Below are 27,205 nucleotides of genomic sequence, written 5' to 3' on the forward strand. Positions count from 1 at the left end.
GTTTCTAATAACTGTCTTCAGACTATTTGGTTTGGGGTTGTTGATGGAGACTACTATGGTTGTTTGATGTATTTTGAAGAATGATGAGGTGAAGACTGTATTTAAATTTAATGAATTAGGAGATTCTGGCACTTCCAGGGGTAGCTGCATTACATAGCCATGGAATTTGATTGGTGGTTGTAACTGGTTGATCATTGCTTATTGGTACCCGGTTTTATTAGAAGTTACTTATGGAAATTACACTAGCGCTAAGCCTATGCCTATTTAATGGAAAAAGAAAAAATATAATTAGGCCCTTTTGGTCAGAGATTAGTGTTGAGATTTTTGTTTGAAAATGAGAAATGGATTTTGATAATACACTTCTAATCAAATTAAGCCTAATAATGATGATGATTTCTGGCTTACTGAAAGTTTGACAATGTGCAGGCCAGTGTTTAATAGTTTTGTGTGATTAAGGTTAAGTTCAACTACCAGAATAAAACCTGAAATAGTCATAGTAAGGACTGTTAATTTTAAATAAGGCATAGACCTGTATGCCTATCCAAACAGTGATACAAAATTCAAATCAATTACTTCTTCCTTACTTACCTACTTTGCCTTGTCCTAACATCTATGACATGACTATTACTATCAATAGGAGTACAAAGTCACATAAAATAACTGGTAAATTATATATTACATGTTTATTAATGGTACAACTTTTATGTAAAATTTACATTTTATGAAAAAATCAAAAATATTTACAAAATTTTGTAAGATAGATTTGCATTGTTCTAATTACAACTCAAAGTAGTAAATAACAATTCTTAAAAACTCACATTTGTTAGAGTTCTGTGTTTACAAATTCTTGGTTAAAGAGACAGCTAGAAAGTTTACCACTATACATAAGCAAGAACCAGCTTGCTAAATACATTTCCCATGAAAATCTACCGGTCTTTTTTTACATTAGTGGGGTTTTAAATGAAAAACAAAATCAATATAAACTCATATGGCTTCAAAATTGTAACCTGCACCCAATACATATTTATGTATTGACCCGTTGCGGTAATTAAGAAAGTGAAGAAGTTTTACCATTTTACTAATTTGTACACTTTAAGGTAATGTTTAATTAAAAACAAATACTATAAGTATAATGGTGTCTGAATTTCAATAATAAAATATTAACTGCTCAATAAGAGGAGTTTGACTGCAATGCAGTTAACAGTTATGATTTCAGTAAGGGACTGCAATTGGCATTTAAGAGCACAATATGAGTTAGAATTTCTAATTTTGATCACTTCTTAGTAAAGATGAACATTTCAGTAAATTATTTTATGTATTACCTTAGTCAAATCTAAATTTAGAATTGGACTAACACTGAATATATAAAAAAGCAATATATATATATATGTATATATATATATATATCTAACGAGTAGATTTTCTGCTTTATTTAGTAAGACGTTACATAAATGTCTAGTAGTAGGAGTTTTATTTTCTGTAAAGCTTAACAGAACAATTAGTGGTTTTATATAAATTATCATATATAACACAATTTATTACTTCTATGCGAAATGCATGACACTGGTATTTATCCTTATAAATAAAATTTCCAATTTTAAATTATGAAACTTTGTCCAAAATATTTAATTCCTTCAATTAATTAGGATTTGCCATAAAGTTAGGTTTTTTACTATTTAATATTAGTAATTTAAGAAATGCTTAACCCAATCCATCACTTTAAAAACATACAAATTGGTAGTTTTTCCAACTGTTGACATGAAAACAAATGATAGACTTCTCTAATGCCAAAACTAATCTTTTCTATAATGTGTTCCTCACAAAATGCTACAAAATTCATGCTCACAACACATTCAGTAAATAAATGTATAAATTCACAATGGTAAACAGAGTAGAAGGAAATGTTAGATTGAGAGTTAAAATCCCAGTTACCAATTTAACTTAGTTTTTCAGAATTTGTTTTAAGATTTACATACTTTTGATAGGTTATGGTCCAAAATCTGAAGGTAATTTTTCTCCCCTGTAAACATAAGCCATTAGGTAGCTCTTTGTCTTTCTAGTGGCTACAGTGTTTCACTAAAGAAGTGAGCCAGGGTTCTTAAGTATAAATTATTTAGTTATCCCGAATTCCCTTCCCAATTCCAGCCAGAGTTATTTATAAAAAATTGCAATTATCTTGTAAAAATGCCTGATCACTTAAGACTCTGAACAGAAGATCCAGATTGTGAGAAAAAAAGTGAGGCACATTTATGAACACAAACTGGATAGGCACATTTCTGGTTTTTTGTTATTGTTTTAAAAGGCACACATTATGCAATCCATATAAAAATAAATTAAATCTACAGCATTAATTCATCAAAACAATCACAACTTCTATAAAGTTAACTGCAGAAGTAAGTTTCTCTGCTGTCCTTTGCAAGCTTATTTTAAAACACATTGCACTTGAGGATTAAAAAATCATAAAACACCACTTACAGTTATATGTTTAAAAAAATCAAATGATAAATTTTTTGCATACAACCCGGACTACAGTCTGATTACTTTATGGCACATAACTCAATTTGATTGAGTGTTCTAAATTAACATTATCCAAAACTTAGAATTCATGTTGTTTATATCCATTCAACATCAAACTTACGAAATTTAAAACTATCTGACTAAAAAAATTTATGGAAAGCTAAATTACTTTGTGCTTGCTCTCCTGAAATATTAGGCCTGATATTACACTATAACCCCCTTTTTCAATATAAACACTGAAGATAATTTAAAATTTAAGCCTATAAAAACTTTTTACTGAGAATCTGCATCAATATGCTTCCTGAATATTGCAGTTGATCATTTACAGCGTTGAAAATCATTTCAGTGCTATTTCTTTCGATGACTCACTTCAAAGGTGCAATTTAATATTTACAGTCAGCTCTCATATATGTCTACATTTTAAAGACATACTACAAGTTAGAATAGTGTTTGAAAAACAGATAATGCAGAATGGCAGGTTTGTACTACTCCCTTGAGCCAACCACTTTGCTTAGGTTGTCCATCAACAATCTGCCAGGTATCGTCCTGAAAAACACAAATTCAGCTTTGTGATTATAATTTAAAATGAACTCAAACACACTTTCATTGTGGTTACAGATACAGAACCCCAGTTCCCAATTGCTGTTTACAATATATTAGAATTAGATCACAGGTGTTCAGCTATACTGACCATGAGTATTCTTTCCCAGGTGTCTCTCTACCTGGCACCTTATACCAAAGATCAAATAAAAAACTTACATGCCTTTAGATTAGAATACAAATGTTTCCCATGTACATGAAAATACTTGAAATCTCCCAACTCACCAGTGGCAAACCGCTTCTTTACTAAGGAAAGCCTATAGCCAGTGCCTACAAGTTCAATATCCACTCCTGAGAGGGTACTTCCCTCGCTGAGGAATTGCACTGCAAGTGTTGTCGGTTTACTGGGTCCTTCTGAAAGGTCAAATTTTGCTCTTAGAGTCCCAGAACCTACAAGGAAAGGAATAAAGAATTTACACAGGATAATATACATTTCATTCCAAAAAAACCAAACGAACACTTAAGATAAACTATTATCAGTCCTATGCCAAATTCATGACATGTATACAGTAAACAAATCATGATCCTTTTTCCAAATTTAGACTTTATTCAGTGAATCTGAATTTTTGTTAAGTAAATAATCTTAACCCATGCTCCTCTTTGACTTAATACGAGTATGAGTTTCTTTACTACTGAGGTTCCTATGCTATACGCATGCTGAAGTGAGTCAAAAGAGAAGAAGGAAGTCAGTGAGGGTAGGTCAGAGGGAAGCCCTAGGAGGACTATGAGTAGGAATAAAGTAAAAGGGAAATGTTTCCATATCATGGGAGTGGGAGAGGGAAAAAAGGAAAGACAACTAAGACTGGGGAGAATTCTATCAACATTACTATTTTCTATTCACCTCTCTTTAAAAACTTAACAGGTCTAAACCATCATGCAAAATAGGTACTTCTGAGGTGCTTCCTTTTCGATATAACCATTTATTCAGTACACTTCATGCCTAATAGCATGGCAGAAAGAGTAAACCAAACAATTACGATGAATATGGTAAATGCCATAGAACTCTCAGGAGCCATGGAACACAAAAGCACATAAAATGGTGGTGGGGATGCCCGTATGTATTTCAGGCAGAGGGAACTACAGAGATGGGAGACTGGAGAGAGCATGATGCATTTAAGGGAACTACTTCTATACCAGAGGAGTTGGAGAAAGCCGGAGAATGGCAGAAGATGAGACTAGAATGACAGTAAGGAACAAGCTCTAAATATCTTTACATGCCAAGATAAGAAATAACCATAGGGAACCACCAAAGGTAAGAAAGACAGAAACATTTCAGATTAATGTTTTAGGAAGGGAGGGGGGCGCAAGATACAAGGTAGGGAGATCAACTGAAAGTCAATAAAACAGTCTAGGACTCTAAGTGACAGGAAAAGGGAATCTGAACTAGGCTAAGGGAAGGGAAAGGAATGCATTTGAAAGATAAATATTTAAGAGCTAGAATCAAGAGGTGAGAAAGGAAGAGTTACTAGGAAGTTACCAGGTTTCTGTGGGTAGAATTGCTAGGTAGCAGGAATCACATTCTATGATTCCTTACACAGAAATTGAACAGTGCAGAGAAAAATCTGGAAGATGTCGTAACACTGATCCACCCTATACTATTTTGCTAGTGGGGAAGATGAATTGCTACCTAATTCTTAACCATTGTCCAAGCCCTCCTTAAACATACCAGGTGTACTGGTTAATAATGTGGATTTTGTACTCAAAGAAAACATGGTAATTTCAAGAGAAACATCTAAAGTGTTTTATTCAAAGTAATGTCCATCGCTAGCTACACATTTCCCCATCTTTTAGGTAATTTGTGGATACCGTCCCAATAGAACTTTTCTTGTTTTGAGGCAAACCATTCAGAGACCCAATTTTCCTCTTCTTCATATATCTAGAAGTGCTGCTCAGAAAGTACCACTAGTTCTGATCGATGGCACACGCAATCTGAAGGAGCAAGGTCTGATGAAATACAGCGGGTGTGTTAATACTTCCCAGGCAAGATAGATCTTTTAACATGTCTTTAACTGGTTTTGAAGTGTGTGATGGTGCGTTATCATGAAGCAAAATTACTTTGCCGTGTCTTCTGGAACATTCTGGTCCTTTCACAATCAAAACATGGTTCAAATTGATTATTTGTTGTTGGTAGCGATCAGTATTAATGGTTTCACCTGGTTTTAGAAGCTCATAATACACCACACCTTCCTAATCCCACCAAATGCAGTGCATTGTCTTCTTTCTGAAGTGATTTGGCCTTGCAGTCGATGTAGATGGTTGACCTGGATCAATCCATGAGTTTGTGCATTTGGGATTCTCAAAATAAATCCACTTTTCATCGCCAGTCACAATTTGATGCAAAAAAGACTTTCTTTCATGCCGTTGAAGCAACATTTTACTGATGACTTTTTGGTTTTCCATTTGTCTTTCGTTCAGTTAATGTGGCACCTATTTTCCTTCCTTTAAAATCTTTCCATTGCTTGTAAATTATCGGAAATTGTTTGCTGAGCAATGTTTAATTTTTCTGCAAGTTGTTTTTGAGTTTGACACGCATCTTCATCCAATAATGCTTGTAACTGTTGGTCTTCAAACTTTTTGGTTGACCTGGACGTTCTTTGTCTTTCACATCAAAATCATCACTTTTAAAGCGTTTAAACCAGCATTCACAAGTATCTTAAGATGGAGCATGTTCACCATAAGCTTCCCGAAGTATACGATAACTTTCAGCAGTACTTTTCTTCAAAATAAAGTAATGAATTAAAACTTCCCACAAATGCTCTTTTTTTGGCATGAAATTGGACATTTTTAAGCGTAAAAATATGTTAACACCTTCCGAAAATTTGACATATGAAGTTTTGCAGCTTGCTGTCAATACATAATAGCATACATATCAAATCGCATATATATCAACATATGTGTAACTCGATCTATTGAAAAAAATCCGATTAACTGGTACACCTGGTATAAGGGATCCTTTTTCTTCACATCCTAACATTTGCTATTTCTTGTCTTGTTGATATTAGTCATTCTAACAGGTGTGAGGTGGCATTTCATTGTGATTTTTATTTTAATTTTTCTTATAGCTAGCGAAGTTGACCATCTTTTCATACATCTGTTGACTATTTGCATGTCTTTTTGGGAAGTGTCTGTTCAAGTCCTCTGCCCATTTTTTAATGGGAATGCTTGGCTTTTTGTTGTATTCTTTTTTTGAAAAATTTATTTATCTTTATTTTTGAGAGCATTACAGATGTCCCCCGGAGTTGTATGAGTTCTTTATATATTATGGATAACTAGAGGCCCGGTACACGAAATTCATGCACTGGAGGTGGGGGGTGGGGGGTCCCTCAGACTGGCCTGCACCTTCTCACAGTCCGGGAGTGATCGATTGCCCCTCAGAGGGAGGCCCCACCCATCCACCGCAGTGCCACCAGCCAGGTAGCCTGAGCCTCCCTCTGCGGGGGCGATCATGGGGCGATGGCCGGGCCCGACCAATTGCATCACACCTGCCTTGGCTGGCCTGGTGCCAGTGGGTGTCATAGCATGGTAGTCTGGACAGTCGTTCCACTGTTTGGCTGTTCGGTCGATTTGCATATTACACTTTTATAAATAGCCCATTACAGGTATTGTTTGCAAATATCTTCTCCCATTCAGTTGGTTGCCTTTTTGTTTTGTTGATGATTTCTTTTACAGTGCAGAAAACTTTTTTGTTTTATGTAGTCCCATTCATTTATTTTTGCTTTTACTTCACAAAAGGGCTTTTTAAAGCCTGAAAACTTCTACATGATTTCTGGGAGGCCGGGAGGACTCCATTAACAGTGAACAAAAGAGTGTGTTAAATCACTTTCAGTTAGTTACCAAGTTACCTAGCTGGAATAAACAGTTCTACCTCCTTAAGAGAAAATAACTAATGAATTAAATTGTATGTTAACATGTGAACATAAGCATTTACTTAACATTTATAAAGTGACAGCATAACAAATTCTTTTCCTTACAGAGAAAGCATATTCAATGTAGAGGAGGAAAAATCTGTTCTGAATCTTAACTGGTCCACTCTTATTTAAGGTATTAACTTCCACCTAGTGGTGAATTCTAGAACTGAAGTCATGAAATTCCAGGAAAAAAACTTTCCATAAACATGCCTTAAAAAGTCATTTTCTGTGACCTCACATTATTTAAAAAAAGAAAAACAAGCACACACTTACCTCCATTTTCTGATTTTTCTGAAACACCAGACAGTTTCCAAAAGGCCTTCATCTGTTCTGCATTCCTATAATAACAAGTATCTTCAGATTAAGTGGCTAGTATTATACCTTATTCATAAAGGGCACTCAATAAATAAATGTGTTTTAAATATTTCACTAGAACAACTATAATACTAAATTTATTTTCAATAGTATCACCTGGTGAAAATATTTGATATAATATAAAATATAATGTTATATATCTCTCTCAATTAATGCAATTTTTATTAAATTAATGGACTTTTTACCAAGTTATGTAATTTTCATTCCTATTAATTAGAGAAAAATGTGTAGATGGCTCAGTTCATTACTCAAGAAAAACACACTTTTATTAAATGGTTAGAGTCTATACTAATATTAATGGAGAGCACAAGAGAGGTAGTTAAGAGATGAGAGTAGAATATCTAATACTACTAAACACTAATCTAATATGCGTTCCTATAGGTATGCCAGATATTATATTTAATCCTATAAAATAATTATTATGATCTTTATTTTTAAAAACAAAATGTTTAGAGAGGCTAAGTAATTTGCCTAAGGGTAAAGTTGTCTTGAATCATTCAAGTCTGGATGTTGACATCAAAACTAGTTTGTTTATTTTGGATTGAGGCTACTGTGGCTTAACTAGTAAAATGAACATCTTTTTATAGCATAGTTTCTATGGGAAAATGCACCAAAACTTTTCAAACTTATACAATTTTCATAACTTAGGTTCTAAAAATTGGAGGTTAAAACACATTTAGCAGAAATTCAGAAGTCTCCTAAACTTACCATATTGCAGGAGGAAGGGACTGCATGTTTGTGACCCCTCCATCCACAGGTACCATCACCTGTATGTTGGAAAGCACACTTGGTATCACCATAGCTTCTGGGTTGTATTTATAATCCACTCTAAGATCTGTGGTGCCAGCACTACATTTCCAGTATGTTGCAAGATTTAGAGGCGTGGACTGAATACCATTTGATGATACCTTTAAAGAGAAAAACAAATATTTACTTGGCCTGAAAAGTAAACAAGTCAGTTAATGACATATATAAGTTCACAGAATCTGTTGTTATCCAGTGATTCTTATTTATGCTTGTAACGTTTGAATACCTCTCAGCATTCAACATATAATTCATAAAGAATCTTAGAATTCTAAGAACTTAGATTTAAAACAAGAGAAATGGATGTGTCATCATAAAGTTCTGCAAGTCTGGAATTAGAATATTTTCCAACTTCAAATGGCTAATTTTAATCACACCACCCATAGGTAAATGTTACAATTCTAATTCTTTAGTTCCTTGCTCAAAGGATTCCCTTTCAGTGAGACCTACTCTGATCACCCTGTTTAAATTTACATTGAAAATGCAATTTTTCAGAGCTTACTTTCACACTTCTTACTTTTTCCATACCATGTATTTTCAAACACATGATATTATTTACTTCTTTACTGTCTATCTCCCCATCCAACTCTCAGCAATTAGCAAGCACTGAATAATAAATGTTTGTTGAATGAATGATAAATTAATACTTGGAATAAACTTTAAGCTAACTTAAATGGCAGCAGCACTTTTTTACTCTTTAGGTATTTATTTCCTAGAAACATTAGCTATTTAAATACAATTATCCTATTAAAAATTCAAACAATATAGAAGTATATGCAACAGGAAATTAATCCCTTGGCATTCTACCTCCTCATTGTTAGCATCGTAGTACACATATACTTCTAGACTTTTTAGGCATATGCAAACAGAGAGACATCTCATTCTTTTTAATGGCTATAATTCATGTAATCAATCTCTCTGTGGATGTGTACTTCAGTGGTTTCCATTGTATTTTAGATTATTTTCCCCCCTTTTGTGTGATTTCTGAAGAATAGATTTCTGGAAGTGGAACTGTTGAGTTAAAGGTTAAATCTGCCCTGGCCAGTCTGGCTCAGTTGGTTGGGTGTCGTCCCATCATCAAAAGATCACTGGTTTGACAGGTCGACAGTTTGGTCCTGGGTCAGGGCCCCCAGTGGGGGGAGGAGGGGGTGCAGAAGGCAACTGATCTATGTTTTTTCTCTCTCTAAACATCAATATAAACATATTTTTTTAAAAAACAGAACTGCCTTCTAAGAGTCCATTAATTTGTACTACTAACAAGCAATCACACTCTTAATAAAGCAACCTTTTTTTATTTTTATCAATCTGATGGGCTAAAACCAGTATATCATTGTTGTCTAAATACCTACTGCTCTTGGGGGGGGGGGGTCATTCGGGGAAAAAGGAGACATATGTAATACTTTAAACAATAAAAAAAAAATATTCACTGCTCTGATTTCTACTGGTATGGAGCTTCTGTCCATTAGTTAGCTATCTATTGAGTTATTCACCTTTTACTTACAAATTTATAAAGGCTCTTTGGAGTAAGCCTTATGGTCTGTCTTATATATTACAAATACTTTTCCCTCAAATCTATAAAGGCTATTTGGAGTAAGCCTTATGGTCTGTCTTATATATTACAAATACTTTTCCCTCAAATTAAATATTAATTCTGTTCAGGGTTTGTTTTAGCTAAATATTTTATACACAAGTTTATTTTTGTGTCAAATATCTCTCTTCTTGCATAGCTTCTGGGTTTTGTACCATTCTTTGAAAGGTCTTCCATACTTCAAGATTCATTAATAATAAGTAGATATTATACATATATACACACCCTTATATACCCATAAGTATACATATATTCACCCATAATTTATTTTATTATCTTTACGGTCTCATTTATTATTAAACCTTTGACACATGTAGATTTTATTTTGGTTGGATTAGGAATTTAGCTTAAATTTTTTCCCAAATATCTAGCCTTCTGCCCCAATACCATTATTGAAAAATTCATCATCTCCACATTGCCTTAAAATGCTACTTTGTCATATAAATAATTTTCCATTTATCCTTAGATCTATTTTTGGATACTCTAATTTGTTCCATTCATCTGGCCATCTATTGTTGTGCCAGTTGCAAACTATTTTAAATATTGTTGCCTTATAATAATTTCCCATTAAAACTAAAACATTACTCCACATTACTGTTTAAAGCACTTCTTAACTTTATTTTTCCAGAAAACTTGAAAATAACTGTCAAATCTCTAAACACAAATACATAAACACCTCAACTGGGTTTCTAATTAGGAATATACTAAATTTTTAAGTTAATTTAGAAACAGCTAAACTTTTTTACATGAGTTTCCTGAAAATCAATGAAATATTCATTTCTAACTATATTCAAATCAGTAGAGGTTGTGTTATGTTTCTTCCTAATTGATATTTTTTATTGTGAATGTTTTGCTGCATTAGTTTTCCTGATTGTTTTGAAATCTATTGATTTTTGCATTCATTTTTAAACTGATCACTTCACTAAATTCTCCTATATTCAAGTTTTTTACTTGATCTTCTTGATTTTTCCCAGGAAAAACTGATTCCTTATAAGTAATAATTTTGGTTTCTACTTTCCAATATTTACTACCACTTATTCCATTCTCTTGTCTAACTGCACTAATACATCCAAAAAATCTTGTATACTAATAGAAATAATGGTTGTCTTAGCCATTCTTGACTTTGATTAATTGCTTTAGGTGGTTTATTAAGTCTGATACTGCTGGTCTTTTCAAGTTAAGGACGCATTCATGTTTATATTTACTCAAAATTTTAACCAGAAATAGATGATGAATTTGATCATAAATACCATTTATTGAAAAATTCATTATTTCCACATTGTCTTTTTAAAAAAATTTATTGTCTAAAGTTTTACATATGTCTCCTTTTTCCCTGCTTGCACCCCCACCCTCCTCCCAAGCCATTCCTACCCCGGGCAAACCCCCACCGCCCCAGTGTCTGTGTCCACTGGTTATGCTAATATGCATGCATACAAGTCCTTTGGTTGCTCTCTAACCCGCCCCTCCCCTGCCATTTGTCTCCGGATCTATTCCTGTTCATCAAATTATGTTGATCACTATATCCCACATATAAGTCCACATTGTCTTGAAATGCTACTAGTCAAATAGTCAAAATCTCCATAGGCTTAACAGATTTTCTGATTCTGAAACATCCTTGCATTCCTGAAATGAACCTCATTTGGTATGACATATTATTCATTTAATGATCTACAATATTCTATGTGTTACTATTTTAGACAGGATTTTTTTAATGACAGGACACTCACCTGATACTTTAATACATCTACATTATAATAAGAGGCAGCTGGATTTTGCTCTGATAGTTTCTTGAGGTAGACAGTAACGGCTTGCATGTTCATCCAAAAATCTTTTGTGTTAGAATCACACTGTGATGGATCACTGCATGCATAAGAAATATTTTTGTTATTTATTTGACTTTTATTTATCCTTTGCCTCTGTGTAACAATTTGGTGACCTGGGAAAAACTAGCAGAAAGGAACCAAAAGATGGGATGGAAAACACCGGAAATTGCTGCCTCGCACAACCACTTCAAAAATACAACTAAAAGACAAAACGGACATCATACAGAACCACAGGAAGGTTGGCTGAGTGGAAATTCTACAGCTAAAAGGAAAGAGAAAAGCACTGAGACTCAGAGGAGGTGCGGAAGTAAAGTGCAGAGGTACGGAGGCACACGGAGAAAGGGCTGGCAACTGAGGACGCGGCGCACGTGGAAAGGGCTGGCAGCTGAGGACGCAGTTGTCTTTTTCAACCGGGAGGGAGTCTCAAGCTCCCGACTGCTCTGAACTCCAGTTCTGGGCGAGTCTCTGGGGACCCAGACTCATACAGGGAGAAACTGGACTGTCTGGCATTGGGCAGAACTCAAGGGCGGCTTTCTCTCAGAAGTGCTTACAGCGATTACCGGGACACTGAGATGCGGGGCCTCTTAGGGTAGGACTGAGGAGCAGCCATAGCTGTTTGTTCCGCCCTGTTGATCCCCTGAGACCCGCCCCACCCAAGCTGTGCACAGAGGCTTTTGCATATGAAAGGCCTGGCCCTTTGCAACCTGAAAATTACCTAACAAACTGCAGGTGAATCAGAGAGACCCAGAACTTCCAAAAGAAGGTCCAAGGCCCCACAGCAGCTTGCACTGCTTCACAGCTGGGCCACATCTGGGCACCTCCAAACCCCAAACAAAGAAGAAGAATCTCTCCATAGCTCCTGCTGGGTAGCCTCAGGCTGAGGCTAAATTAGCACCTCCTTAGAGATCCAAGAGCCAGTGTACCCAGGGGTCAAAGTGGGACCATCCAGATTACAACTCCTCAGATCCATAAGGAACAGACTCGGGGCAGACTCAGTGAGCACCAAAGCCCCACTGAAGCAAGTCTTGCCCCAGAAGAGTGTCTCCAGCTCAGAAGTTCTCCTACTGCAGACACAGCTGATTCTCACAGCCAATTGGCCTGGAGGTCAATTCCTCCCAGTGATACCTACAACAATCAAGACTTAACTACAACAAGACTGTGCACAAAGCCCACAAAGGGGTGCACCAAGAGTGTCCACCTCAGGTAATTGGGGAGGCTGAGCCACTGGGCCCTACAGGACACCTAGCACACAAAGCCACTCTATCAACACAGGGAAGCAGCCAAATGTGGAGAAAAAGAAACAGATCAGAAATGACAGAAATGGAGAAAAGCAAACAACTGGATATAGAGTTCAAAACCACGGTTATAAGGTTTTTCAAGAATGTTCTAGAAACTGCCGATAAATTTATTGAGACCCTCAAGAAATCTAGTGATACCCTCAAGGTTATGAAAAAGGACCAACTAGAAATTAAGCATACACTGACTGAAATAAAGGATATTATGCAGAGTTCCAACAGCAGACTAGAGGATCGCAAGAATCAAGTCAAAGATTTTAAATACGAAGAAGCAAAAATCACCCAACCGGAAAAACAAAAAGAAAAAAGAATCCACAAATATGAAGATAGTGTAAGGAGCCTCTGGGACAACTTCAAGCGTACCAACATCCGAATTATGGGGGTGCCAGAAGAATAGAGAGAGCAAGATACTGAAAACCTATTTGAAGAAATAATGACAGAAAACTTCCCCTACTTGGTCAAAGAAAGAGACTTCCAAGTCCAGGAAGCGCAGAGAACCCCAAACAAAAGGAATCCAAAGAGGACCACACCAAGACACATCATCATTAAAATGCCAAGAGCAAAAGACAAAGAGAATCTTAAAAGCAGCAAGAGAAAAACAATCAATTACCTACAAGGGCGTACCCATATGACTGTCAGCTGATTTCTCAACAGAAACTTTGCAGGCAAGAAATATTCAAAGTGATGAATAGCAAGAACATACAACCAAGATTACTTTACCCAGCAAAGCTATCATTCAGAATTGAAGGTCAGATAAAGAGCTTCACAGATAAGAAAAAGCTAAAGGAGTTCATTACCACCAAACCAGTATTATATGAAATGCTGAAAGGTATCCTTTAAGAAGAGGAAGAAGAAGAAAAAGGTAAAGATACAAATTATGAACAACAAATACACATCTATCAACAAGTGAATCTAAAAATCAACTGAATAAATAATCTGATGAACAGAATAAACCGATGAATATAATAGAATCAGGGGCATAGAAAGGGAGTGGACTGACTATTCTCGGGGTGGGAAGAGGTGTGGGAAGAGACTGGACAAAAATTGTACACCTATGGATGAGAAGAGTGGGTGGTGGGGGTAAGAACAAAGGGTGGGGTGTCAACCAGGTGGAGGGGAGCTATGGGGGGAACTGTAATAATCTGAACAATAAAGAATTAAAAAAAAAAAAAGATGGGATGGAGGAAAGCTGAAGTTAGGGAATAAAGAATAAACATACCAGAAGTTTGTCTGAAAGATGAGATGATGTAAGAACGTAAGAATGTAATAATTACTACCACCATCAAAAACAAAAAAAAAGCACAAAGCTGTTCAATCATAAATAACTTCGTTTTTGTCTTCAAATTAAATTATTATTGCTTCAAAAAAGCAGGAAAATGTTCTTTTTTTTTTTTTTAAACACAAGGTGTGTTTCTATTTTATTTTTTTTTAAATATATTTTATTGATTTTTTACAGAGAGGAAGGGAGAGAGATAGAGAGTTAGAAACATCGATCAGCTGCCTCCCGCACATCCCCCACTGGCGATATGCCCGAAACCCAGGTACATGCCCTTGACCGGAATCGAACCCGGACCCCTCAGTCCGCAGGCCTATGCTCTATCCACTGAGCCAAACCGGTTTCGGCAGGAAAATGTTCTTAAAAAGAAATTCCACCTTTAAAGCAAAAGCACACAAACCTGAACACAAGTTGTGCATTTGGAAGAATTTGCTCTAGTCTGCTGATATTTTTCACCCTGAAGCACAGCACAGCTGGAGATGGATTGCTAGTGAAGACTTTAATAATTCCACTTGGAAATGATATTGTCATGTCACCAGTGATCTTCACAATACACCTGAAATTAGAGATTTTGAAAATTTTAAATAGTTTAAGTAAGGCACTTTAATCTCCATTTAAAGCATATCTGGTTTAAAAAGGACTTTACGTATATTTATAATTATGAACGAATTATTTTTTCAGTTTTATTTTTTAAACGATCCTTTGTGAAATTGCATACTCAACACAAATGTAGGCACACTGATAACTCCTCTACTTGTTTACAAAACCATCCCCTGGCCATCCTGGAAGGTAACACTGTCCCCACTGCAGCCATTTTTCCTTCTAAAAACCAGAGTCCTAGGCCTCAGGGTGGCAGTCGGTGGTAAATGTCCTCCTTGTTCCTCACTGCCTCTTCCAACTCTGTGTTCCTTCTTCATTCCTAAAAACTACCAGCTTCCTTTGAAACCCATACCATTGAACTATACTACTTACTCGTCCATCCCTTTCAAGTAATCTTCATTCCCTTTCATTTTCAGAAAATTTTAGCTCATGGCCTATTGTTAGTAAGTACTGGTACAGAAACAGACCATTATAATTTTTAGTGATTTCAATATCCATGTAGATAATCCTTTCAATATTTTGGTCCCCTAGTTCTTTAGCCCCTCACCTCTAATGATTCTGTCTTCCAGTCCACCTCAGCTATGCCGGAGCACCTCCATAATCTCCACTTTAGAATCCCCACTTATCTAATCACCACTTTCTTTTTTTCCCAACTCATCCTGTCTAGTATGGCATTTACAACAATTCTCCAACCTCATTAAAACTTCCAAAATGTTATTCCTACCAACCTTTTCACTAACCTTCTTCACTCATTACTTCTTATCCGAATTTCCTCCCATCTTGGAATGTCCCGCATTACACACACTCGCATGCATAAGTCCTCCCTTCTCTCTCACTTGATCATGCTTACTTGGCAAAACACAGTCTTTGCCAAGTTCAGCTCCTCACCTACATCTATAGAGCTGAGCATGACCAGAGCCAAAACTCCCAACTGGGCCCCCTTACTGTTCCCTGACAATTCTGCAATCCCTACATCTTTTCATACCTTCACCCTTTCCCTCTAATCTGCAATATTCCTTCCCCCTCTCACAGCCACTTTACTTTGCTGATTTTTTTCTAGTAAAATTTAAAGAACCTTCTCATACTCTCACTACAGAACTTTTAATCTATCTGACTCTGTATCCATACCTTGTTTTCTCTCCTGTTTCAACTGATGAGTCTATGTACCCGAGGCCAATCCTATCACCTGTGCCCTGAAGCGCCTCTCCTCTCACACACTGAAGGATTTCACTCTTGCAGCTGTCCCTCTCTTTCCTGAAGGTTCAATTTCCCCCATACATATTGGATCTTTCCCATCAGCATACAGATGTGCTAAAATGAACAATAGCCTTAAAAAACACTAGATTAATAAAAATCCTCCTCTAATTCTACTCTCTCTCTTCTGCTACCCCATTTTTCTGCTTCCACTTAAAGCAAAATATCCTCAAAGAACTGTCTACATTTGCTTTTCCTAAATACAGTTGTCTATTTGCTCCTGAACAGGCTTTCATCTACCACTCTGCTAAAACTGTTCTTGTGAGGGTTACCAATGACCTCCAAATTGTCAATGGTCAATGTTTCTTGACCTGTTAGTGGCATCAGATATAGCTTCACAACCGTCCTTTATGAAAGGGTTTATTCACTTACTTTCTGGGACACTGCTCTACTGGTCTCTCCTCACCTCTCTTGTTGCATGCTATCTCTAATTCCTTTGATGGATCATTCTCATCCTGTTTTCTAAACACTGGAGGGTACCAGGACTTAGTTCTCATCAGATATCTTCTCTACTGTCTAAGGCCCCTGGTTTTAAGTATACAAATTAATGACAACTAGACATTTTATCTCTAACATCTATACCCTGAACTCCAGAATCATGCATTTGACTATCAACTTAGTATCTCCACTAAGTTGTCTTAGTACTTCAAACTTCGCGGTCTACTCACTCATTAAATCTTGACAACTCTGTTTTTAAAATATATTCAGAATCTTATTTCTGTACAGCATCTCATCTACTAATACTCATATATAGAAGCCACCATCATCTCACCTGAACTTCTATGGTTAACTCTCTCTCTGTATCTACTCTGGCTCCTTCAAAAACATTAACCTCATTACTCCTCTGCTTAAAAGCCTCCACTGGCTTTCCACCTCACTCAAAATAAATTCCAGTTCGGCCGGTATGGCTCAGTGGCTGAGCATTGACCTATGAACAGAAGGTCACGGTTCAATTCCCAGTCAGGGCAGATGCCTGGGTTGTGGGCTCAATCCCCATTAGGGGGTGTGAGGGAGGCAGTCGATCAATGATTCTCTCTCATTATTGATGTTTCTATCTCTCTCTCCCCGTCCCTTCCTCTCTGAAATCAATTAAAAAAATTTTTAAAAGAAGGTAAAATTTTAAACTCATTACCATCCATCATGCCTAACCTAAACTGGTCCCTCTATGGATTTATCTTTGACTACTCTCCTCCTTGCTTGCTTCTACTCAGTGACATGGCTCTCCTTACTGTTTCTTAAATATGCCAAGCATGCTTTTACCTCAGTCCCTTAGACTCACTGGAATGCTCTTCCTTCCAATACCTGCATGGCTTACTCCTCAATGTCTTTCAAACAACTGTTTAAAAGGATTACGTTGACCATTCTATCTAAAATAGTAGCCATCTATTGTAATTGTCCAACCCCTTACCCTGGTTTATTTTTCTTCATAGCATGTATCAATACCCCTAATATAACATTATTCATTCCATATATATTCAGTCATCAAATACTAGTATTTGAGTGCCAACTATGTGTAAAACTGTCTGTGCTGAGGATACTTTAGTTCTTCTCTCATAAGCTTGCATTATTGTGAGAGAAAACTAATATTCAAAGAAACTTTCTCACATGATAATGCAAACTTGTAACAGTCTTATGCATAATAGGTGCTCAAATATTTAATGAATGAATGTAGGTTGAATGAATAATGTTCCATGAAAAGTAGAGATGGTCATTCACCCAAATATCATTTTCTTAAAATAAGGTCTCAGATATTAAACATGCATTCTAGGGCTCTCTTGCAAATGTCAGACTTTCACAAAAGATATATATTAGGCCAAGATTCATAGTCTATCCCCATCTAAAACATCATCCTGCTCTACAGCTATATAAAGCAACAGATGTGTCATACTGGTCATAAAGCCTGGGCAAGAATATTAATTGAGGGAAAAATCACTACTGCTGATTATAGTGATTTTTCAATTTTAAAGACAATCCTTAAATGATTATATTTGATAGCAAAAAACAAGTAAAACAAATAGAAAACCCTAACTTACACAGATTCAAATATAACTCTTAAAATTGACCATCTCACTCCTCCACCCAGCACACAAACATATATTTGTATCTTTTTAAAACTAACTTGGTGGGATCTGCTCCTTTAAAGTAGGCATTAACAGATTCTGTAAGGGCGACTGCCACAGGTAAGGTGTCCTGATTTCCAAGGCTGACAGGGCTGGGACCTCGTGACACACCTAGAATACAGACAATTCATTTGTTAAATCCTGCCAAAAAATATTTATTAAATACCAAGACAGATATATTCACAATGTTAGCTTGTCACAAACGACTCCATTACTGGTTTCAAATATGCCCCAAGTAAAAACTGGGGATTAAAAATATAGCATAAAATAATACAAAGGACAAAAAAAAATTAGGAAAACATGTCACAATGACTTTTTCTTTTAAATGTCAAGACACAGAAGGGTTGGGTTAAAGAATGTCAGAAGGTAAAGTCCTTTATCTGAAGAACTAAAATATGGCTTCAAAATCATTCAGATACTAAATTCTTTCAGGTTCTACCCATCATATACATCAGGGCATTAAACTGGATTTTTTTATTTATTATTTTCTTTTACCTCTTTTTTCTCTAATACTTGTATTATATTCCCACATTACTTTGTCTTGATAAATGTAACTAATAACATTTTTATAACTTTCCTAACATAAAGTTTGGATACCTTTAGAATAAAATCATAATGAAGCACAGTGTTTTAAAAGCATAATAAAATGTAAACAAAGTTAAATCTATGCATTTGTTCAAGTGTTTTTAAAAATGTAAACTAAGTATCTGGTTTACTTCATAATAGAAAAAATCGCACCAAATAGTGCGCTGGGGTTATTTTTTCCTTACTAATGTCCTCTTCCCATTTATCCTTCATTTAATATGTAATGTGATACAATTTATAAAAGTGATGCAATTTGTAAACGTCAATAAAATAATTATAATTCATTCTTATTTAAAAAAATGAGTAACCTAGGTCAACATATAGCTCTGAAATTTGAATGTACACTTTTGTTATACGAATGTTGCTCAATGTTAATAGCCATCAGTTATTTTTCATTTCAGAGGTAATAACCTAAGTGAAAGACTGAGTGACTTTTTTGTTGTTGTTAATCCTTACCCGAGGATATTTTTCCATTGAATTTTAGAGAGTGGAAAAGATGGGGAGAGACAGAGAACATCACTATGAGACACACATGGATTAGTTGCACACTGCACAGGCCAAACTGGGGCCGGGGATTGAGCCTGCAATCAAGGTACAGGGTATGTGCCCTTGACCAGACTTGAACCTGGGACCCTTCAGTCTGTGGGCCAAGGCTGTATTCAGTGAGATAAACCAGCAAGGGCAAGAATCAATTCTGACAAAAATCAGTACTGGCTTTCTCTGCCTCACAACTAAACCTGAGATCCTACAAATAGTAAGAAAGATCTTTTGTTAGCTTTAGAGGCCAGGAAGATTTTGTGATATTCAAGAATTTGAAGGCATTTTGACTTAGAAAGTTCTTCAGTGAGAAAAATACCTGGCAACAAGAACTGCTGCTTCTATGTCACTAGGAAAAGTAACTCCCCACCCAAACAAGAAAACTTAAAATTCCAGATGAAAATTAAAATTCCAGTAATATAAAAATTTATTCACAAAATCACACTAGTTATTTTACTAGCCACTAACATGTGCCAGACACTTTACTGAGGCGGCATGGGAAAACAATGCCTTAAAACTGACATATTCTTTCTGCTTCTTTTGTAATTTTTCTGTGGTTCCAATAGCTTTAGAGTTAAGACCTATTGATATTTCTCAATGTTGAGTGAACAGGGAGATGGATATTGTGTTTTTATCATTGGGGATTTGATATCAATAGATCCTGTATAGCAACTCAACATTATTAGTACAAAATTGAGATAGTTAAATCTTAAGAGTTATTCTTGATTTCTGAGACACCATACAATGCTGGAAAAGAAAACTTTAGATAACAAAGTATTTTTAGATACACTTTAGGATCATTAGTTAACATATACATTTGCTTTTGATACAATACCTTGTGAAGTCTCACAGTGCTTTTCAATTTCAGAGAGTGTCCCAATCAAATTATCATCTTCTATCATATTTAAATAAAACAAAATATCGCAAGAAAATACTTTCAAGAAATAATAAGTATCAAAAATTTGTATCTAAGCAAAGAATTGAATAAGCATTATAATAAAGAAAGATAATTTTTAGGTAGACCTTAAAGAACCTTTGTCATACAAAATCCACACACATCTGCCTGCATCATCACAGTCACTTACCTACTTGTGGTTCTACTGGTCACACTGAATCAAACTATAAACTATGTACCAACTCAATCAAAATTAACGTTTCCATCACAAAGAGAAAACCTTCTGAATAATCTAGGGGTAATGGAAAAGAACTAAAACTAATTTTGGTACAGGCCACCTGCCTGATTTCTAATAGGACCCTCATCTATGTATTTTATGACTAAAATGAAGAGTCCGCAGAAACAAATTAACAAAACCACATATACAAAAAAATGTAAGAAATTGCTGTTATAGCAAAGACAAACTTATTAGACATATTGTGTTTACATAAAATTAAAAGATAGGAAAATGCTATGTTCACAAAGGTATATGAAGTAAGATGGTTAACATCATGTTCAGACATTTAGAAATCATTTTTATCTCATTTTAGCCTATATTACTTATGCCATTTTTGCAATGGCCACAGACACAAAGGCACTTCTGTGTTTTGAAAATCTAATTAGACATATTTAAATCAGCTTACTTAGGGCTGTGATTCTCATACTTAGCATACATCCGAATTATTTGGAAGGCCTGTTCAAGGACTGCTAGCGCTACTCTCAGCATTTCTGATTTAAAAGATTATATCTATATATCTGTATATCTATATATCTATATATCTATATAAAAGCCTAAGTGACCAAACGACTGTTTGACTGGTCGCTATGACATGCACTGACCACCAGGGGGCAGACGCTCAACGCAGGAGCTGCCCCCTGGTGGTCAGTGTGCGGGAGTGCCACTCAGCTGATTGATGGGTGCTAGACACCGGGCTAAGGGCTGGTGATGCAGCTGCAGAGGCGTGAGCCTCTCCCGCCTCCACAGCAGTGCTACCAAGCTGTGGCAGCAGGCGCAGCAGAGCCGGGATCGGGTTCTTCCCTGGCCTGCTGCTTTGTGCACTACTACATCCCCCAAGGGGTCCTGGATTGCGAGAGGGCGCAGGCCAGGCTGAGGGAACCCACCGGTGCACGAATCAGTGCACTGGGCCTTTAGTTTCTATTAAGTTTCCAAGTGATGCAGTCAGATGCTGCAGGTCCAAGGACCACACTTTGAGCACTACTGAATTATGTTCAGTTAGTATAAATCAGAGATATACATTATCAAGGATAAACCCATTATTACTTAGAAGCAGCAGCAATAGGAACAGTTATAACTTTGATGAGAAGTTGTTACTCCCAAAACACAGCTCCTGTATTTAAGAGGCTTTATGCTTTATTTATTGTACTAACAGTGGGTGATAAAGGTATAATAAATCACTATTGAACAACATTTAAATGTACCACTGAATTTGTTCAGTGAGGTTTAGGTTTGTATGGCTATGCCTTAATACCTACTTTTAAATCTTTGTAATTTAAATTCTTGTAAAAAAAAATTATTCATTGCAAACATAAACTCCCCCCTACCTTTTTTTTCATTGAATTGTTTTTAAAATACAAACTTCCTTAAGAATGCAAGTATCAATTCACAGTAGAAAGGGCTACATTATATTTTGCCCTCAACTACAGTATTTATATTGGTTAGTTTATAAATTTGCTTTTTTTTTTTTTCAATTACAGTTTATATTCAGTGTTATTTTGTATTCGTTTTAGGTAAATTTGATGCATTAACAGTGTTAACCATGGTTAAAATTCTCCTATTTAGATAACATAAACTATGAATAAGAAAAGAAAAATGTGACTAGTTTGATAATGCCAGGTGTGTTTCCAGGAAACACAAATTTCTAACGTCAAAGTCATCACCAGCCCATTAAGCAAACAACAACAAACCCTCAGCCTGATCATACTTTGGATGCCAGCTCTCACATGTAATCCATGATAATCCCTTACCTACTGTGGGAGTATTGGCAGCACTCAATGAAGCAGAAGATGAGATAGAGGAAGAACTTTCTGCCCGGGCTAAAGGAGCAGCAGGAGGTGGGCTGGTATTGGAAGTTACAGGTGGGCTGAATGGCCTGGGCTTAAAAACAAAGAGTTATTTATCAAAATGGTAAGACAATTCCTCCATTATCAGAAAAAGATTATTAGGTATCAGGTATATTTCATTTTAATATACTTAAAACAAATTTATAATGTGAATTTCTTGTAACTCAAAATTAGAGATGCATAGATCAAATAATTTTTGAGGCTGTATTAAAAGCTGAAAAGGTTATTTTAAAATAATGCTGTCAAGAGAATCTTTGTACATAAAACATTTTCCGTATTTCAAAAAGTATGCTTAAGATAGAATCTCAGAAGTCAAATGACTAAACAGTATGAAGACTTTCCACACTTACTGCCAAACTGCTTCCCAAAAGGTTTACTGACTTTACCACTTTATAAATACAAGACAATATTTCCCTGCACCCTGGCCAACAATGAATAGACAGGCCTTAGGAGAAGAAGAAAATAATTTAACTTTTAGCCAATTTGATAGATTAAAAAAAATTGGCATTTCCACTTTTATGAGTTGTATATATTAGCACTGTCTGATTTAGTTTTGGGAGGACTTAGTATTACCTGAGCTTTCACTAACCCATTGTTTGCCCTTTATTTTTAGTTTGCCCTTTATTTTTAGTTTTTACAAATCTCCACATTTTCCTTTATAATTCGTTTTAACACTTCCTCATTGAGAAAGTTACCACCATACAGAGGTTTGAGAAAATCTTCATTTTACTGTCTTCCCACTTTTCTAGTTTAACATAAAAACAAATATAAAAAACACTGTTCTAATTCATTTATCTTTTACCAGGGTAAATGAATTTTTCCCTCCCAAATTCCTAATTGTTCCAATAATACATTAGCAATACTTCCTGAGGTGTTACCACTTTTTAAAATAAGGTATATTTAGCTTACTTAAAAATAACGTTTTCCTATTTATAAAAGAATTAAGCAAATACAATATTTATTTAGTGCCTACTATGTATCAGGCCATGGATTAGTTACTATATACGAAGCAGTGAACAAGACGCTGTTTCTGTCTTTAGTTATTTGAGGAATTTGGTAAACAAAAGGCAGGGGATAGGCTTGGAGAGGACAATGGAGGATAATGGGGACATAGGTAATACTTCCAACAATCAGAATAGAAAAAAAAAAGTACAAATTAGCAGGTACAGAATAGTCATGGGGATGTAAAGTACAGTATAGGAAATACAGTCAATAATATTATAATTGACTACATGTATGGTGTTAGATGGTACTAGATTTATCGGGATGATCACTTTGTAAGTTATATAAATGTCCAATCACTGGGTTATGCACCTGAAACTATACTGTACCTCAACTCTAATAGAAAAATAAAACATTATTAAAAAAATAAGAAAGGTAAAAGAAAAACAAATAAACCCTATAAACATTCATACACTAAAATTAGTCAACTCTTCATTCCATGAATATAAATTTACAGATATAACTTTCATGAAAATTAGAAAGTACTGACCAGTGTTTTACAATTAGTAAACCCCCACTTAACTATTCTTAAAATCTTAGTATTTTGTATTCAGATTGGGGTACTGCAAGGTATTGAGACCAAATAAAATATTAAATTCAACAGTTGATGTGAAACTAACAAGCTTAGGAAAGTCTGGAAATCAACTACTGTGAAGGACAATTCTCCTGTGGCAACATGGCCTCTATAATGTGGCTGCAATTCTCTAATTTAGAATGTGCCTTTTACTACAAGTTTTTAAGAAGAGGCAAAAACAGCTCAAGTGGGTTTTGCTTGTTTTAGAGCATCACTGTCTAGCACTTAAATTTGGCAAGTCCAAATTTGAGATGAGTTGCAACTATAAAATACATAATGGGATTTGAACTTAGTACATTCACAAAAAGAATGTAAACACTCAATAACTTTTATATTGATTACATGTTAAATTGATATTTTTATATGAAATAAAAACATTTTAAAGTTTTTACTTCTTTATGTGGCTACTAGAACATTTGAAATTATATATGCTTGCATTATATTTTTATTTGGACAGCACTGCTTCTCAAACATTAGCATGCATCAGAATCACTTGGAGAGCTTATGAAAACACAATTGCTAGGCCACTCCCCAGAATTGCTGATTTGTCTGGGGTGAAGCCAGAGAAAGTGAATTTCTAACAAGTTCCCAAGAGATGCTAATGCTGCTGCTGGTCTTGGGACCACACTTTGAGAACCACTGCTCTAGATCAATGAGGGCTCTCTGAAGGGGCGTGGGGAAGATGTTATAGACCTTCTGACAAAAGTGCACATACAAGCATGCAAGATAATAGGCACTCCAATGTACAACTGAAGAGAATTCAAATCAGCATAACCTTTCAAATGGGGAATACAGCAACAATCATCAAGAGTCTTAAAAATGTGCATTCCAGCCGAAACCGGTTTGGCTCAGTGGATAGAGCGTCGGTCTGTGAACTGAAAGGTCCCAGGTTCGATTCCAGTCAAGGGCATGTACCTGGGTTGCGAGCACATCTCCAGTGGGGGATGTGCAGGAGGCGGCTGATCGATGTTTCTCTCTCATCGATGTTTCTGACTATCTCTCTCCCTTCCTCTCTGTAAAAAATCAATAAAATATATTGTAAAAAAAAATATGCATTCCATTTACTTCATGGATTTCACTCTTTAAATTTTTAATGAAATAATGTCTGCAAAGAAGTAAACATAAGAACATTCATTAAGACACTGTTTATCATGGAAACTTGGAAATAAACTAAATGTCAAATTCCTAAAATTTTTTTGGAAATGTAATGCTGGCAGTAGTGTCTAAGATAGAGCATTATGCTATGTAGCCAGTTCAAATGGTGCTCCCTGGGTCCCTTAGAGAGTGGTTTCTAGAAAGCTCTCAAGGCCGAGGCAGAGAGTGAAGGATTCAACTACTAAAGTCTTTTACTTATTTAATAGACTTAACAACATTAAGATTACTTAACAAAGAATTCTACCACTTTAATTCTATATAATTCATGATATAGAATTCCCAAAATATTTTCAAGTGAAGAAAAATATCCACATATACTCATAATTTTTTGAGCAATTAATGCACTTGACAATGTTCTTAGGTGTTTTACATATAGTATCACAACAACCTATTATCGTTATACTCATTTTACCAATAGTGAAACAGATTCCAAATAAGTAACCTACCTACTGTTGCTCAGGTAGTTAATGGCTGATAAAGTTGTGCTTTTAACAACTATATTTTACTACCTCTGAATATTTAAGTACCTATGCATTCAAAAAATTATGAAAGCATATATATATATACATATATACATAAACATATATACATATACATACACATACATATATACATATACATACACACACACACACACACACACACACACACACACACACACACACACATATATATATATATATATATATACAGCAGTTACTCTTTTGAGTGGTAAATATAGAAGGAATTTTTTTGTTCTTTGTGTTTTCTCTATTTTCCAAATTTTACAACATGATCAGGCACTGCTCTTGTAAGCAGGAAAACATCCATGTTATTAACAATTTTTGTATTACTTAAATAATACCATCTCTTTAGCAGCTGATATTTAGTCCTTCATTTCACTTCCACTGAGTCTGTTCATTGGGAATAGGGTTGTAAAAGAAAGATGTCACCATTTCAACGCTTGGTGCTCAAGCCTTTTCATTTAGTCATGAAATATTTCGTAATAGGCCAGGCATTATGCAAAGTATTAAGGATATGAAATTAAATATGGCACAGTCCAGTAATGGGGGCACACACAAAGAAAGTATGGCTCATTAGGGGGAGGGAGAGAAATACAATGTGATTTGTGCACTAAGAGAAACATAAGCAAAATATGAGTATGAGGAAGAGAATGATTAAATCCAGTGGGGGAGAAGTAATGATCAAAGAGGGTTTTATCTACATGGTGATATTTAACAGGATCTAAAAGAAAACTGAGGGGCATTTCAGATACAGGTGGCATAATAAGACATGGATGTATAAAAGAGCATGTGTGTTTGGGGAACAGTGGAAAGTTTTAAGTGGCTGGAACATAGGCTGCAAAGAAGAGAAAGTTGGACAGTTCATCTGGTAATACAGGCAGTTCATCAAAAGCCTTGTACATGCAGCTAAAATATTCAATCACATGAAACACTGGATATGTGTATCAGGAGAAAAAGATTAAGCTTGACTTTCAGAAATTAAATCTGGCAATTAGATCAGAGGCAAAAAGACTGATTTGGGAGAGCCTCACTCTGACTAGACCCCATAAAATTTCTTTCACTATCTGACAACTTTTGACAACCAATGCTTTTTTTCCTTTTCTTCTTTTACAGCAATATGTATTTAATATAAAGAAGTCAATTAAGTGATGTGAAGTAGTATCCTTTTATACAAAATAAAGAAAGCTGAACTAGATGCCCTCTAGGACTTTCCTGGCAATATACTTCTAAGGCCTAAGAACCAAGGAGAATTATATAAAAACTGCTTCTCAGCTGTGAAACAATGGGTACTGAATAGTACTGTTATAATGTGCCAACTTTCTCAGAAAATCTTTTTTGTCTTAAACAATGTCTGGCTCCACAGGTATGATAATGAGGTAAGATGGGGGAATGAAGGAACTGTTGTTTGGGAAAACCCTTCTATACTTTGAAAACTCCAGTAGAAAATTCCAAGCATTTAACTGTAAAGGGGACATAAAGAAAGATATCATTTGCATCTTAAATCAAAACAGTTACAGTTTTTTAAAAAAGAGAAACACCTGAGTACATACTATTTCATTAATCCCACTGAGTTTGCCTGAAGTAAGCTTTGGTCTGGAAGCAGGCCTTGGAGGTGGGACAATGGTGCCTACAGAAAGAGGAGTTGTGGGCCTGGCTGGTGGGGGGAAAAGAAA

The 27,205-nt window shown here is 35.5% G+C and overlaps 1 protein-coding gene across 6 annotated transcripts in view; it reads right to left on the minus strand.

The window, feature by feature from the left end:
- Nucleotides 1–664: 664 nt before the first annotated feature.
- Nucleotides 665–27,205, minus strand: part of FCHO2 (FCH and mu domain containing endocytic adaptor 2) — a 117,705-nt gene continuing 91,164 nt past the window's right edge. For 5 of the 6 annotated variants that reach the window (XM_059694350.1, XM_059694349.1, XM_059694348.1 and 2 more), the window contains 9 exons: nt 27,083–27,186; nt 22,203–22,332; nt 18,160–18,271; nt 14,587–14,742; nt 11,520–11,652; nt 8,109–8,308; nt 7,299–7,363; nt 3,343–3,507; nt 665–3,063 (listed from right to left, as the gene is read on the minus strand). In XM_059694350.1, the coding sequence (XP_059550333.1) occupies nt 3,041–3,063; nt 3,343–3,507; nt 7,299–7,363; nt 8,109–8,308; nt 11,520–11,652; nt 14,587–14,742; nt 18,160–18,271; nt 22,203–22,332; nt 27,083–27,186 (1,088 nt within the window). In that variant the 3' untranslated portion in view covers nt 665–3,040. The remainder of the gene's footprint in view (nt 3,064–3,342; nt 3,508–7,298; nt 7,364–8,108; nt 8,309–11,519; nt 11,653–14,586; nt 14,743–18,159; nt 18,272–22,202; nt 22,333–27,082; nt 27,187–27,205) is intronic. The other variant, XM_059694353.1, reaches the window with a different exon arrangement.

This window comes from Myotis daubentonii, chromosome 4 (genome assembly GCF_963259705.1).
Source record: "Myotis daubentonii chromosome 4, mMyoDau2.1, whole genome shotgun sequence".
In the NCBI taxonomy this organism is placed as follows: Eukaryota; Metazoa; Chordata; class Mammalia; order Chiroptera; family Vespertilionidae; genus Myotis; species Myotis daubentonii.